We start from the raw sequence: 17166 nt of genomic DNA, 5'->3' as shown, positions 1-17166 counted from the left end.
GAGATTATAATTACAAGAACAAATGTGAAGTTGACTGCATTGTTATTTAACTTTTCTCTCTTGCCTGGTAGAATCCTTCAAAAGGCTTTTGAATGTGTGTGTGTTTCTGTTGAAATAGTTCCAATGGTACATAATCTTTCCTTGCACACATAATAAAAGAAAAAAAGAAAATCTAACATGTTTCTAGATGTTTAATGACAGGGATCTTGATAATTCCAGTACTGAGATGTATATCATTTTTTTAACTGATGTAAGAGGCTTAAACATCTTTGCTCTGACTTACTTTAAAAAGCAATTCAAAAAAAAAAAAAAAAAACTCAAAACTACACTATCGATCATCTAGCAAGCCTGAAAGAACATTGAACATATACAGGAAGGTTCCCTTTAAGCCAACGAGTACTGTGTAAAAGTTAGTTGTATTATCTACAGTGTTGGTGGTAGAGGTGGTGGTGGAGGTGAAGGTAGTGAAGTTTGGAGTGATGGAAGTAGAGGTAGAATGGTGGAGGTGATGGTGATGATGGTGGAGGTGGTGATGGTGGAGGAAGTGGAGGAGGTGATGATGGTGGAGCTGGAGGAGGTGATGTGGAAGTAGAAGTGGTGATGGTGGAGATGGTGATGGAGCAGATGGTGATGATGATGGAGGAGATGGTGAAGATTCTGATGGTGGAAGTAGAGTTGGTGATGGTGGAGAAGGTGATGGAGGAGGTGGTGATGGTGATGGAAGAGGCAGTGATGGTGAGGGGGGTGATGGAGGACGTGGTGATGGAGGAGGTGGTAATGGAGAAGTTGGAGGTGGTGATTATGGAGGTGGTGATGGAGCAGGTGGTGATGGTGGAGGTAGAGGTGGTGATGGAGGAGGTGTCTACTTACCATCTTACACAGTGGCATGAATAAGTCCCCAGCTAACCTGGGTGGAAGCTGACGTCTCACACAGGCATGGAAAGGATGAATGGCCAACTTGGGCTCTACAGCACTTTTGCACATGCCCATCATTTCAGTGTTGACCTGAAGATCAGATTTCTTGTGACCTCCACATCAAGAGCAGTCCTTGTTCTCATTCACAAATACCCAGGGGACCCTTACAGGCTAGTACATTGAAAAATATCTGAAAACTGCCATCTCCCTTGTTTCTAAGACATCAGAGGATGTCCTACCATCTCCCCCAAAGAAAACACTCCCTCTGCTGTGGGAAAGCCATGGGAAGCTTCAGCCTCAAAACACAACGTGGGACGGCTTAAAGGGAAAGCAGGTCCTTGCCTGGGTTTGAGTCTCCTCTACTGAGCCCTTAGAAATGCAGATCTATCAGGGCGCCTGGGTGGCTCAGTCGTTAAGCGTCTGCCTTCGGCTCAGGTCATGATCCCAGGGTCCTAGGATCGAGCCCCGCATCAGGCTCCCTGCTCCACGGGAAGCCTGCTTCTCCCTCTCCCACTCCCCCTGCTTGTGTTCCCTTTCTCGCTGTGCCTCTCTCTGTCAAATAAATAAATAAATAAATAATCTTAAAAAAAAAAAAAAGAAAGAAAGAAATGCAGATCTATCTAGGTTGGTGTGCCAGGCTCCCCCCACCCACCTTTTCTGGATTCATCATCTAGCTGAGATGGAGTCTTTTTTAAACTGTCTTCTCCCTTAGTGTTCTCTTGCCACCATGGAGCCCTCCAAAAGCCAGAGCCAGCCGTTCATGCAGGCGTGCAGGCCAGTGAGAGCGATTTCTTGCGGTCATGATTCCCCGGGAACATTACGTGGTCAGAAGCACACATCAGAGGAGGGCTGTGTGATCTCAGCGGCTACATGGCCTGACTTTAAAATTCACCCAGGGGATTTTGCCCCCCCATCTGAGCTTCCCAGATGCCTTCACATCAAACGGTCAAGCCCGTTTTTGTCAGCCTCTCTTATGCCTTTTCAAAGCCATTCTCATCTTCCATGTGTTGATTCCGTTGGAAATGGGGGCCTATACAAAAAGACGAAAAGGCATTTCCTTATGAGTATCCTCTTAGGTCAGATGTACAAGGGCCGAGCATTCACGAAGACACCTGTTTCGTGTGTCTGCGAAAGCCACAAGTTCAATCTCAGCTACACAGCCTCTTTTAAACAGGCGAAGTGGACCAAAGAGCAGGAGGAAAGAACTTCCAGTAGGTGCGTCTTTAGCTCAGAAGCCACCAAAGAGACAGGGAAGAGGCGCATAAGGCTCTAACAGTGCATGTTCCAACAAATAAAAAATGCATTTTGTTCCAAGTAACAGAAAAATGAAAACCACAAATTTCACCCTGCAGTGACATTTTTAATCAGCAAAGCGTAACTCTGGGGGCATATATTCTCAGGGTTACTCTTCCTTCATTCCCTCAGCAAATAAAGCACTGACTCTGTGAGCATCCGCCACTGTCCCAGACGCCCGCATACCGGCGAAGGTGGCAGGACAGACCGATTTCTGGCCTCATGGCACTTCTGCCGTCGCAGGTGAAGGGAGGTGTCGCGCAAGGTAGACAGTAGAACAGGCTCACCCCCAAGGTAGTACCGCGTGGGGTTGCATAGGATGGAGAAGATAAACGGGCTCAGACGTGGGGTACCAGGTGGGCGGGGCTGCTTGCAGGTGATCGAGCAAGAGACTGAACACCGACAGGGAGAGGCAGTCCAGAGTCCGGGGGAGATGAGTTCCAGGGAGAAGGATCAGCAAGCACAACATCCCAGAAGTAAGACCAGCTGCACGCTCCAGCGAGGAAAGAGGGCCAGTGTAGCTAGGGCTCCCTGGACGAGAGGAGGAGGGAGGGAGACACTGCAGAAAAATCAGTCAGGGCCCCAATCCTACAGCTTGTACCTTGACAGGGCACGGCAGTAACATAATCCAGGCTGTCTAGCAAGACGGCTCGGCTCCTGGGAACGGCAAGGGTGGAGGAGCAGGGTCGGTAGGGTGGAAGCTGGGCTGTCAAGGAAGATTCTATAGCAGGGGTCCAGGTGAAAATACAGACAGGAGCAACGCACATCCAACCAGAGAAGATGTCAGGGTGGCCTTTAAAATTCAGAATGGGCACTCAGCTCTCACTTCCTAAAGCAGTTTTCCAAGAGGACTTTTCCTGCACAGCTGTTAGGTGCTTTAATTAATAGTCAGTACATGCCCTCTTTAATACCCATCACCAGGCTAGCCCATCCCCCTACCCCCTCCCCTCTAGAACTCTCAGTTTGTTTCTCAGAGTCCATAGTCTATCACGGTTTATCTCCCCCTCCAATTTCCCCCCTTTCATTCTTCCCCTCCTGCTATCTTCTTTTTTTTTTTTAACATATAATGTATTATTTGTTTCAGAGGTACAGGTCTGTGATTCAACAGTCTTACACAATTCACAGCACTCACCATAGCACATGCCCTCCCCAGTGTCTGTCACCCAGCCACCCCATGCCTCCCACCCCCCACGACTCCAGCAACCCTCAGTTTGTTTCCTGAGATTAAGAATTCCTCATATCAGTGAGATCCTATGATACATGTCTTTCTCTAACTGACTTATTTTGCTCAGCGTAACACCCTCCAGTTCCATCCACGTCATTGCAAAGGGCAAGGTTTCATTCCTTTTGATGGCTGCATAATATTCCATTGTATAAATAAACCACATCTTCTTTATCCATTCATCTGTTGATGGACATCTTGGCTCTTTCCACAGTTTGGCTATTGTGGACATTGCTGCTATGAACATTGGGGTGCATGTACCCCTTCGGATCCCTACATTTGTATCTTTGGGGTAAATACCCAGTAATGTATGGTGATTAACATAACATAATAAAATTTTTTTTTTTTAAGATTTTTTTATCTGTTTATTTGACAGAGAGAGAGCACAAGTAGGCAGAGCGGCAGGCAGAGGGTGAGAGAGAAGCAGGCTTCTCGCTGAGCAGAGAGCCCGATGTGGGGCTCGATCCCAGGACCCTGGGATCATGACCTGAGCCAAAGGCAGATGCTTAACGACTGAGCCACCCAGGCGCCCCACATAATAAAATTTTTTAAAAAAATAGTCATGGGTGGAGTGATCGATATTACTGACTTTGGGTCTCGAGTAACTGTATATGTAAGAGAGCAGCTATGGTGTGTCATCCTATTTTATTATTCCGTAGATACTGGAAGCAAAAGATAAGGCTTTCTTTATTTCTAGAGTGTTTTATACCCCCATTGACACTTGACAGTTTTTTCTAGAACTTTCTTAGCTTTTCATAGCCTTTCACGGCTATGAGCAGAATGGCACCCTGGGCCCTTCCTCTGGGCCTGTGGCATGAGCCCCAAGGGTTCTAGGGGAGGAAGTGGGCAAACCCTGCCCGTGCCTTTGAAAGCTGCCGGCAAGTGGAGGAGACCTCCCTTCCTTTCAGCTAGACTACAGGCCTGTCTCAAGAGAGGGGGAGGGGCTCGTGTCCCTGTGTGGAGCCGGGTTCCAAAGCTGCAGCCACCCAGATGTGCAGGATAGATGCAGATGGTACTTCCTGCCCGTCCGTCGGGCCTTTGAGAAATGAACTGTCTGCGTGATGATTAAGCACTCTGTGAGCCCAAATTAGAAATTTCATTCTTGTCGTTCTCCAGCTCAAAGCTAAGCTGCTCATACAGATGCCTGCATGCCTCAGTGCAGGAGACCAGCTTTTATTACCCACTGGTTCTCACCAGAGAAGGCAAGAACCCTGGCAAGATGCCCATCTGTTTGCTGCCCTGGCCTGAGCCTGTCTACAGTCTGAATGTGACTGCAAGAAACTCCCATGCTGTGGGGATTTGATAGAATACTTAACTGTTCTTTTTTCTTACATCTGCATATAAAACGAAGTGTCCAGAACCAAAGGATTCTTCCATGTGGCATGGCACTTGGAATGCGCCCGGAGAAACCAAGTTTTTTTGTTAGGGCAAGAACTTGCCTCGATCACCATTATTCCTCACTTGAAATCTTGCCTTCTTTGCTAATACTTTGTTTCCCTCTTGTTTTTAGCTCAAAACACTGGAATTTCAACTTTGTATAGGAATTCCTATGGTGCGCCCGCTGAAGACATCAAACATAACCAGGTAAAGGAGACGCACACATTTGTGTTCATTTTCCCCTTCGACTTGCATGAAATATCCTGGAATTGGAAAAAATAAATTAGCTTCTACATAACATATGTAAAGGACTGAAAAAAAGAAAATAACATTCTCTGCTGCTCTCCACTCACATTTAACATAGTGTGCATGGGGTGGCAGCAATCATCAGAACGGCCTCAAATTTGAAAACACTCTTTGATTTCACTACAACCACTCGCTTCATTTGGTGGTAGCAAGTTCTCTACTATGATCCAAAATGAAAAGCCTCAAATACACTACTGGAAGATTCTGGTTACTAGATAATACTGGGTGATTACTAGAGAGGGATCGGTAGCTCCCATAACCCAGCCAGTTCTCATTTGGAAGAAAGCATTCATTATACATGATAGTTACCAATAAAATAGAGACAAGTTCAAGAATGAACAACTAAAAGGGATGTGTTGAGGACTGCCTTGCTACTCAGTCTAGTTGGGGGACCGGCAGCATCAGCACCCCATGGGAGGTTGTTGGAAGAGATTCTTCTCAGACCCCTACCCCTAATCCATCTGATGCAACAAATGCATCAGAGTTGCATTTCATCAAGACATTTAGGTGATTCATGTACTTGTTCAAGTTTGAGGAATGTTAAGCAGTAACTCCTTCAAGAACTGGGCTAAGTGTGTGTGTGTTTGTCTTCTTTGGCAAACATTCGCTGAAGGTTCGTTTTTTTTTTTCTCTGTGGTTTTGTGGGAACTGTAAAAGCAAAAGGCACAGCCTCCGCTCTTTCACTGATTGATAACTTCATACGTTTGTCATTCCTCCTAACTGTTGGCTACTAATAACCTTTGCCAGAGCTTCATTCTGTGGATGCTCTAGATTCCTGCCCTAAGTCAGGAAAGTTGGGCTGAGAGATACATCTGAAACCTGTTGGTTTGATCACAGTAACCAGATGACAGTAAACATGGGGGAAAATGGGCTGTTTTTGAACATTTCTCAACACCTGGTAGGGCAGCATCTTTCTAAAGGAAAAGGACCCACTCCTAGCAGATAGAATATCTTGCGCAAGACCATTTCCAAGAGAAGAAGGAGGAGGACACGGAAAGTATCTCCTTGATCTTAAATTACCTTTTTGTCTAATCACTCATCACCAGGAGAAATGGCAGTGGGTAGAGGAGTTATCTCCTTGCTCTGAACGTTCCAGGCCATGCACAGCTCCTCTGGAAGACATCTGGTGTTGTTGGCAACCCCCTGGTGAATGCCCAGGCCCCATAGCCTGCCTGACACGTTGCTAACATCTACTTCACCTCCCTCAGTTCTGCTCTTTGCTAAAAGCAAAGAGGTCAATGAATAAGTAAGTGCATGAGCGCTAGACAAGTGATCACCAGGGGAGGCCACCAGCTATCCACATATCAACATGCCTGCCCAAACACAAAGAAAAATGGAAACAAAATGTATTGGAAATGACAATTTCAGTTATGGAAACCAACCTTTATCTTTTAGCAAATACCAGGTACAATGAGATCTATAGCTCTTAATGATACTGGTCAGGATGTGATAGGACCTTGACTTTGCATCCCAGAGTGTAGGAATAGTCTTCAGTCTCCATAGGTCAAGAGAAGCTCATCACAAGAATTGGCTTATCTATAGCAGCCTTTCTCTCCCTGGATTCCACTATCATTGGCAGTGAAGAAATGCCCTGGTGTGGCCCAGAGGTCCTTGGCATCTTACAGGGTGGCTGCCATAGTTTCCTTAGGACTGTTTGCAATCTAGATTTACAGGATGGTCCCCAGTGGCTCCGAGGGGCACGTTCTGGGATTGTTCATGGTCCTCAGTTTATGTCTCTAATCAACTGGTTGCAGACACCATTTTAAGAGTTAACTACCTAAACTCTCCAAAAATCCTACTAAGCTTCTACTGGTTTATCCCCTACTTATAAAGAAAACGTATTTAACTCTATATATCTAGCAAGAGAATTCTGTGTTCATAAACTAGAGATAGAGGGGTTTAGTGTTTTGATGGCAACCATCAAATTATTACATCAAAACAGCATCTTGAGGTCCTGGTTGGTGTCCTCAGTTTCACCGCCAAGTGGGCAGAGCAGGTAAAATTGTCCCCAGAGATGAGGAAATAAAGATTCAAGGAGGATAAGGGTTTGCTTTTGGTCACCCAGCTCAGAAAAGGCAAAGACTCCAACCTGGCTCATCTGCCTTCTTGTCCCATTTGCCCTCCTCTATACCGGTGGTTCTCAAGTTTGAGCACAAATCAGAATGCCCTGGGTGACTGCTAAACACAGATCACTGGCCCCCAACCCCAGAGTTTCTGACTTGGTAGGTAATTTGCATCTCTAACAAGCTTTCAGGTGATGTTGATGCTGCTGGTCTCAGGACCAGACTTTGAGAACCATGACTCCTTACCATGTGACCTTTTTCGTTGTATATTAACACCCTGAGTCTTCAGCTTTCACCCTGTGGTGAAGTTTGAAGATCTATAATGGGCAGCTATTTTCCTTGTATTAGCAATCAATCCAGTTTGTAGGCAAACCCAGTGAGGACTAAACACAGTTTTCTCTCGTCATGCTAACATTGGGGGGGTTAGAGAAGTGGCACCGTCCTTCATGAATTTAAACTAAACATCCTCCTATTGGGGAAAAAGTTCAATAACAATGACTTTATGGGAGTAGGAGCCACAAGACAGAACACCAAGAACATGGACCCCAGCCAGTATCCCTACGTGAGCCGGCTGGTTGCACCCCCCCACCCCAAAAAGGATGCTGCCTTAAGGCAAAAGCAGGCAACAATCTCAGGCTCCTTGGATGTACCAGGGCTTCTCTGAACCACAACAGACACACAAATCCAGAATACACCACCACTATACATGAACCTCGTTCTACTTCCTTCATAGAAGACTGCTTTATGCAAACAGTGCAACATAAAAAAAAATGCATTTATTTTTAGCTCCTCTTTGGGGAGGGCTTATATTTGAGAGCATTTTATCTGTCCAATTTTGAATACTGTCAGATAATCCCTTAGAGTAAATTATAAAGTACAGTCAACATTCCTCCACTGCGAATGCACATCCACCGTCAACATCTGCACCACGAGGCCAGTGAGCAAATTTGATCCCTCCAAACACAGCATAGCCACCCGTCACCCATCCTAGAGAGTCCATTTACACACACTCTCAGAACTGCGGGACTAAACCTTAGAAGGGGTTGACATGAGACTTATGACCAACACAGATGAATTGAAAAAGGCAATTCCTCAAGGTAAGAGACTAAAATAAACGTGTACACAACCTAAAGACGTCCACCAACCAGAGAGAACGTGGTGGCAGTAAGAAATTTGAAACAGGTCATGCAAAAGCCTGAAAGAAGCAGCCGTTGTGGAGGAGAGCCATGAGCCTGTGAGTGATTGCCCCCACAGACCTCCCTATCCCCAGCCACTGAGTCCGGCACAAAGAAGCGAGAGCTCTCCTAGGGTTCCTTTGTCCACTGGCCTCCCTTCTTCTTATAGAGCCTGGAGTCAGCTCAGTGAGGCTGACCCTCTGAGGATTGGCCACTTGGGCTCCACTGAAACTGTGTCCGTGTGGTGGAGAAAATGTGGACTTCAGAGCCAGCCAGACTCGGGTTCAAATCCCAGTCTCACAACACCACTAGCCATGATGTCCTGGACAAGTTTCTTAACTTCTCTGAGCTTCAGTGTCTTCATCTATAAAGGGGGAGATGGATGGATGGATGGATGGATGGATGGATGGATGGATGGATAGGAAAATAGAGAAAAGAGGGAGGAAGGGAAGGAGAGAGAGATGATTAAAGGTTAAACAAAGAGGAATTTGTTAAATGTTGGATGTAGTGCCCACTGACACAGAAACACAGTAAATTCTAGCTCCCTCCCCACGTGATTTTTCTAAACCACCCAGCTCCAACCCTCTGTGTGCTCGATGCTTAGGTCGCAGCACTGCGTTGGAGTGCAGAAGTTCAGCATAGCACCCAGCTCTTCAAAGAACAGCACAGGACACCTCAGCCTAGCCAAGTAATTTCGTATACCTGGTCTTGTTTAATTACAGATGCTGAAGATTAATTCCAAATGTCCCTCCCATGGCCAGGCTCTTAGGCTAATAGATCTTTCGCAGGTAGCCCCACACCTCACTCGTCAGCCACCACTAACGAAGTGTGGGACAGAGTGGATGTCAGCTATGATGAAGTTTACCACTGCTTTGAATAACAGGTCAATTACTAGTGTAAATCAATTACATGTAAGAGAGAGCTTCACTTACTTTAGAGAGGAATTATGTGCAAGTCATTAGACGCATTCATTTACACACAACGTGCTAATTACAAATCATTATCTATTGCTAGGACCAATTTCTATAGGACGTTTCCATGCCGAGCCTTAGTTAAATTAATAGGGAATTACTGAATCTGCTTGGAGGTGATCAAATCGTGTTTCTTTAAAAGTGTTCCATCATTCACACCAGACCTCTTCCCCAGTTACTGCCATGAGCAGAGTTTCATGCATGATTGTATGCACTAGCCCTGGGGAGGTTCCGCTCACTTTAGAGGCACAATGCTTAAAAAGGGACCCCAGAGGCAGTCAGAAGGAAAGGGGATAGTCAGACCCCCACATACAAGTGCTAATTATCAGCCCGTGAACACTCTTAGTCTTACTGTCCTTAAAACAAAGCAAAGGGAACTAATTCTTGACCTTACCTATCTCAGTGGCTCCTGTGACCCCTTTAGCCTTTTAAGGCCCCTGACATCAGACAGCAACATGCAAAGGACAAAAGGACAAACAAGGAGTATAGGGGTGGGCTGAGGGTCACCAGAGAATACTGAAGACCCCTCCCTGCTAACTAAAAGCTTCATAATCCCACAGCATTCTCAAGGTCAATCAATTCTTAATTAAACCAAGTTGGGAAACATGTCGGTCCTTCTGAGTAGGTTATATTGGAGTGGATTCCCTCTTTCCATTATGTGCTTTTCTGTGTATCTTTTTGAGGCTATGGTCCCTGATCACTTAGGCAGGTGTGACGGAATAGCCCTACCAGTGGGAAGCCTCCGTCCTCCAGAGAGGGATTGATCACAGCCCACTGCGCTGGCAGGAAGATCCCCGAGTGACCATTAGACCTTGTACATCTTCACTGTCTCTTTGTCTGGGATCACAGCACCTAGAGAACAATTTGTAAGAGAACAAATGCAGAAAGAGGAAAATCAACTACTCATGTTCTATAGCTTCTAGTCTATACCTCTTTCATTTAAAAAAGGTTATCTAGAGCACTGGGTGTTATACACAACTAATGAACACTACGTCAAAAACTAATGAAGTACTATATGTTGGCTAATTGAACATAATAAAAAAATTAATTAATTAAATTTAATTTTTAAAAAAATTTTTTAAGTCATCTAGGGGCGCCTGGGTGGCTCAGTCATTAAGAGTCTGCCTTCAGCTCAGGTTGTGATCCCAGGTTCCTGGGATCAAGCCCCGCATCGGGCTCCCTGCTCCGTGGGGAGGCTGCTTCTCCCTCTCCCACTCCCCCTGCTTATGTTTCCTCTCTCACTGTCTCTCTCTCTCTCTCTGTCAAATAAATAAATAAACCTTTTAATAAAATAAAATTAAAAATTGAAAAAATATATTTAAAAAGGTTATCAAATAAAAAGTCCAGCGCTTAGGTCAGTTTGGCAATTCCTTGAAGAGTTAAACGTCGAATTAACAAAGGATCCAGCAATGCCACTTCTAGGTACATACCGCAAAACTGAAAGCAGGGACTCAAACAGGTACTGGGGCACCCACGTTCATTACAGCATTATTCACAACAGTCAAAAGGAGCAAACAACGCAAGTGGCCACCAACAGGTGAGTGGATAAACAAAATGTGGTATACTGATACAATGGAATATTGTTCAGCCTTAAGAAGGAACAAAATCCTGTCCCATGCTACAACATGGATGGCCTTTGGGGACATTATGCAAAGTGAAAGAAGCCAGCCACAAAAGGACAAATATTGTATGATTCCACTTAGGTGAGGTGTCTAGAATAGTGAAATTCAGAGAGACAGAAAGTAGAATGATGGCTTCCATAGGCTGAAGCAAGGAGGAAAGTGGTGAGTTATGCTCAGTGGGTATCGAGTTTCTGTTTGAGGTGATGACGAAGTTCTGGAATATTCTGGTGATGGCCGCACCATGCCACAAATATACTTAATGCCACCGAATTATACACTTAAAAGCGGTTAAAATGGCAAATTATATGTTATGTCTGTCTTACCATAATCATATTTTTTAATAAAGATTCTGTAGAATGCTAGTGTGTGGACACAGGAAGCAACTTGTAAAAGGAAGGGCCGTCAACAGTTGGCGGTATTTGGAGACGCGCCATGCTGGTGGATGTGTGGGTGGCCGCCCAGCCTTCCTGGGAGGCTCCAGCGCCTTGGCCCTGGGGAGGCTGCATCCGGGGAAAGCAAACCAGCCCAGGTGGATCTTCTTTTCTATGCAGGTTCCAGCACAGCCCGTCCCACAGGAGCCCAGCAGGAAGGATTACGAGACCTACCAGCCGTTTCAGAATTCCACGAGAAACTACGACGAGTCCTTCTTCGAGGACCAGGTTCACCATCGCCCTCCCGCCAGTGAGTACACCATGCACCTGGGACTCAAGTCCACCGGCAACTATGTCGACTTCTACTCAGCTGCCCGTCCCTACAGTGAACTGAACTATGAAACGAGCCACTACCCGGCCTCCCCCGACTCCTGGGTGTGAGGAGTGGGCGGCACGAGGCGCTCCGGGAACAGTGCATGTGCATGCATACCACAAGACATTGCTTTTTTTTTCTCCCCCTGCAAATTTAGTTTGTTAAAGCCTGTTCCGTAGGAAGGCTGTGATAACCAGTAAGGAACTATTAAGAGCTCTTTTAGGAAGCTAAATGCACCGAACGTTAACTTGGAAGTCAATAGGAAGCTGAAGTGATCCTGAATATGACATTGTACAATACCTTTCTAGTTGGAGCTGTAGAGTATAAAAAGTGCTTTATCTTGAATGTGGCGGAAGGCAGCAGAGGAGACAGGCGGGGTGGTGGGGCGTGAAGGTTACCGTTAAGCACAAGGGGCGGTGTAGGTCACACCCTTGAGAGGGACGGCTTCTCACGCTTTGTTTACTCTCTTCATCCGTTGTGATTCTAGGCTTCAAGTTGCATTGGGGTTCCTCTGTACAGCAAGATGTTTCTTGCCTTTTGTTAATGCATTGTTGTAAAGTATTTGATGTACATTACAGATTAAAGAAGAAAAGCGCATTGTGTATATTACACCATGCGGCAGTGTTTCCTCATCTATGGTTCTAAATATTGCTTCAATTTCAAACTTTTGAAAGATGTATGGATTTCCAGTTTTTCTTTTCTTTTCTTTCTCCCAGTATGTTTTAACAAAAAAAAAATGGGAAAAAAAGGAATATTTAGCAGTATTGTTCGTTCTGATATGTGAATTTGTTTGTGGCAACTAAGCAAGGCATTCAGCAGTTTCTGACAATTAACATACATCATTCCACACTCCTTGTCAACAAAGTGCTTTTTCACTGCCTAAAATTTTAGATGTAGATATTTGAAATAGATTTTTTCATTTATACCAGTTTTCTTTATGATGATACAGTGTTAAAAGAAAATAAATTACAATTGATCTGTCATCCATATCTGCTAAGAATGTCTATTTCCAGGGACCTATCTTACAAAATACACATTCTTGCCTGTGTGTCTGTGCGTGTGAGAGTGTGTGTATGTCCACGTATGTATAAAAATGACCTGTGTGAGATTTTATTTTGATAGAAGCTATTTCATTTGCTGTTCATCTTGTACAAGCTTTGTTTCTGGTTTTTGGTATAAATGTACATCAGTTTGTTCCTCTTGTACTCCATCTATCCTTCCGACCATTTAGTGACTCAGGATATTAGGCCAGTTGAAGTGAAGTTACAAGATTTTCACACATTCACACACTCTTGGATACCACTTCTTTCTACAGGTCCATTTCCTTCCATGTTTTATGCCCTCAGAACACAATAAACCATGGCCAACTCAATAATTTCACTTTAGGGCCAATTACTTGAAGTATCAACAGAAAATGTAAACTGCTCGCCTTATTACCCCCAAACTTTTTGTTCATGTGGCAGGGAGCAGTGGACCATTATGGATTAGATTATTAAAATTGAACTTGAAGCTAATGTTAGAATAGTGGTTAACAGAGCTAAGAAATAAGGCTAACCATTTAAAAGAACACGGGCTGTGGGTAAATTAGCTTTGCTCTTTAGATGCAAGTGACTGAGGCCAATAGGTGCCTAAGTAAATGTTAACTGTTCTTGGAAAAAATAAAAATTAAATAACAAAAGAAATTGGCTGCCATCTTCCTTTAAAACTTGCTCCCCTTCACGCTACATAGTTTAATTCATCTCAAAGTCCAAAATCAGTGATTCCTTCTCCAAATTTAACAACAATCAAAAGATTTTTTGTTCATGCATATTTTTGCAAACGAAAAGCTAATTTCCCAAATAGAGCAGGAGACAGAAATTTACATATGAATTGTCCTACAAATTACCTGCAAGCTGGACCTTGTTGCACTGTTTACTCCAGGACTCCACATTTGTGGCTTCCCTCACAGGAATGCTCCAGCCCCTGTGGAGAGAGAGAAATCTACAGCACTGAGAACAATGTATCCACTTCATCTGTGTCATAGAAGGAACTAGTGAAGTTCATCCAGGTAGATAAGACTTATGCATAACCCAGTAGCTGGTTGAACTTGTCCAAAAGTAAACAGTGCAACTCCTTCCTGGCTGGATTTGTGCATGAGGGAATTCCTGCATGTGCTAAAAAGTCTTCCTAGCAGGAATTTCATATTTCCTTGATGCTTTTGAGTCCATGCATTGCCTGCATTTGTGACTGGGGAAGACCAAGGATACCTCTACTGCCTGGGATTCTTTGACGGCACGTTGTGTGGGGCAGGGATAACCAGTTCAGCCAGGGGCCTCTGGCTTCAGACGTAGAGGTAGGAAGAAGAAAATTAAAAGTGTTTGTTGTTATTCAAAGCAATCCTTTTCCCCTTTTCATACACACACACACACACTCATACACACAAGTAAATTAGGAGAGAGTGAGAAGTGATTGATAGATAGAAGATGATAGATGATATAAATAGATGAGAGGTATAGATGGGTACTAGACAAATAGATGAGATTTTACATAAACCATGAAATGACCTAAAGCCCCCACAGGCTCCCTTGGCAGTAAAGGTTGATCAGCTGGTGATTTGTTATTCATAACAAGGGCCGTATTGGATAAAAGCCCCCAGTGGCAAGAAAGCTTTGTTTGGTTTTGCTTTCATTGTACTGAAGTGACCCAAGTCCGACACCCCCACCACACCCCTGGCCCCCTGCAAATAGTTGCCTCTTGGGTCTACAAGGGCCTCCAGATCTTGGATTATCTACTGAGATGGGAGTGGTGTTTTTCAGAGCAAAGGAGGGAAGAAAAGAAACTAGAAAATTTTTTTCTCTCAATCCTTATAGTGGACCATGTACATACACCTAATGCATTTAATAAGTTGTAAAACCTGAACATTATGTATGAAAAACAGACCAATTTTTTTTCACTTGAGAGTTTTGATCACCAGGGACTAATGAAGGGAATATTTAAATTATACCACCTTGAATGATATTAATATTTAAAAATAAGATCTTTTAATATTGATTCAGGTTTCATGCCACACATTAATGCTTTCATCCGAATTCCCAATTATGAGTTAGACAATAAAATATCAAACAGGTTTATAAGAAATAGGGTGACATAGATGTCACATCACACTTGGTGCTAACTAGGGGAACGTTAATCACTGATGACCCATTTCACCTTAGCAAGATTCACATGTTACGGAAAACTGCTGTTTAAAAAAAAAAAAAAGGCAGTGTTAAACTCAGTAGCAAAATTTCAATTTATTTGGTTTGCTTGTTCCGCTTACTTCAGCTCCTCTTTAAGGCCTGATACTGTCCCCCCATCCTTGAGAACTGTGCCCCTGAGAAGTGAGGTTTGGCTGTCTGAAGACACTGAGTATTTTGTCCAACTTTGAGAACCAATTTTCTTCCCACCTGGTGATTCTGTCCCTTCAAAGGGAAAGTGGCACATTTCAGGCCGGGATCTTCATTAAAGTGCACTGGTCTCCATTCCTTGGAAAACCTCCTCTCGAGGCAAGGCCACATACTCTTTTGTAACCTGTAAACAGGAAGAAGGATCTGGGATGTGGGGACAATCCTTGGCCTTACGAAGTTGAGAGACCAAGACCTCCAGTTACTTACAAACAACAACAACAACACTCCAAAGCAATGAGCCCATGTTCTTCTCCAAACCAGAGAACTAATACAAATAGCCAGTTCGGGTCTAGCAAGGCAAGCACTTGACCTCAGTGTCTCCCGTCAGTTCAGTAACAAACCACCAGGCTACACCTGCTATCTCCTCAGCCATAGAGGAGGAGGTAGCTCAAAATGCAAACAAAGCACACCAGGAAATGGGGAAAGTGGGGTTGTAAGTCAAGAGTTTGATCCTCAGTTAAGACAATGGAATTCTTGACATGAACTCCAACAATGGCCACCTTAGCATCACACATTTAACATTTTTTCACAATATTTCATCGCTTGGTTCCTCAATAAAATAAAGACAAAAGTTTCGATAACATGCCTGGTACTCTACTAGAATGTGCTTACATAAGAGAGACGTCACCTCAGGTGGTGCTGATAACCATCATGAGAGATGATAGAAGACACGCGTCGTGCTCCAGAGCTGTTTCTCCTCCAATACACTATTGATGTTTGGGGCTGAATAATTCTTTGTTTGGGGGAAAGGGTGAGATGCAGGGTAGGATACTTACCAGCATTTCCGGCCTCTACCCACTGGAGGCCTGTAGCACCACCACCTGCAGTTGGGATGATCAAAACTGTCTGCAGATATTGCCAGATCAGCCCCAGTAAGAAGCACTCGCTAGTGCAATGCACAAGGTGCTAACCGCAACTGAGCACAAGGAGGGACCAAGATGCACTCCCAGCTGGGTGACCAGAGAACACCACACAAAGGAGACGGTGTTTGGCTAGAACCTAAAGAATGGATAGGCTTCTGATAAGCAATAATGGAGGCGTTTCTGGAAAAACAGGAATGAAAAAAATGTGGGCAGTACAGGGAATGGACAGGGCACAACATGCAACAAAATTAATTCTAAAATGAAGAACAGGGAGAGCATAGAGAGAAAACAAGTCAGGCTGCAAGCAAAGTTGGGGATCTTGAAAGCCATATTACAGAAACACTAAAGATTTTTCACAGCACCTTTATAGACATTCTGGGGGTGTATGGTGGTTGTAAAGGTAAGGTCTAGATCAGTGGTTCTCACACCACGCATCAGAATCACCCAGAGCACATCGCCTGAACAATGTGTTCAGGCATTCAGTTTATGTTTGGATAGGGCTGGGACTGGCCAAGAATTTTCATTTCTTTTTTTTTTTTTAAAGATCTATTTATTTATTTGAGAGAGCGAGAATGAGAGAGAGAGAGAGTACATGAGAGGGGGGAGGGGTAGAGGGAGAAGCAGGCTCCTCGCCGAGCAGGGAGCCTGATGTGGGACTCGATCCAGGGACTCCAGGATCATGACCTGAGCCGAAGGCAGTTGCCCAACCAACTGAGCCACCCAGGCGCCCCAGGAATTTTCATTTCTAACAAGTTCCCAAGTTGATGTTGATGTTACTTGTCTGGAGACTATACTTTGAGAACCTTTGGTCTAGAAAGAGATCACTTCTGCAATGACTAGAATAATCTAGAACCTTGTTACTCAAGGGATAATCAGGAGACTGGCAGCATCAACACCACCCAGAAGCATATCAGAAATGTCCCACTCCATCCTTCCTCATCAGAATCTGCATTTTCATAAAATCCCTGGGTGATTCTTAAGAACACTGAAGTTTGAGAACAATGATCCAGAAAACATAAGAATCTGAGCTCGGAGAATGGCAGGCAGATAAAATGAACAAAACTAAGATGAAATGTTGCAGATGTAAAATCCACAGCACTTGAGGAACCCAGTCATGGAGTGAGGGAGGAACCCAGTGATCCCTCAAAGATGGGAGCTTGGGTGACCAGAAGCCCAGCAATGATAACACA

The 17166-nt window shown here is 44.4% G+C and overlaps 1 protein-coding gene across 2 annotated transcripts in view; it reads left to right on the top strand.

The window, feature by feature from the left end:
* Window positions 1-12671, top strand: part of CTNND2 (catenin delta 2) — an 893404-nt gene extending 880733 nt beyond the window's left edge. For both annotated transcript variants that reach the window (XM_034998887.1, XM_034998886.1), the window contains 2 exons: window positions 4941-5014; window positions 11496-12671. In XM_034998887.1, coding sequence (XP_034854778.1) covers window positions 4941-5014; window positions 11496-11756 — 335 coding nt within the window. In that variant the 3' untranslated portion in view covers window positions 11757-12671. The remainder of the gene's footprint in view (window positions 1-4940; window positions 5015-11495) is intronic.
* The last annotated feature ends 4495 nt before the right edge of the window (window positions 12672-17166 follow it).

The sequence above is a fragment of the Mirounga leonina genome, unplaced genomic scaffold, assembly GCF_011800145.1.
Source record: "Mirounga leonina isolate KUSES-001 unplaced genomic scaffold, KU_Mleo_1.0 Mir_95, whole genome shotgun sequence".
NCBI lineage: Eukaryota > Metazoa > Chordata > Mammalia > Carnivora > Phocidae > Mirounga > Mirounga leonina.
This window is presented reverse-complemented; position numbering and strand designations above follow the sequence as displayed.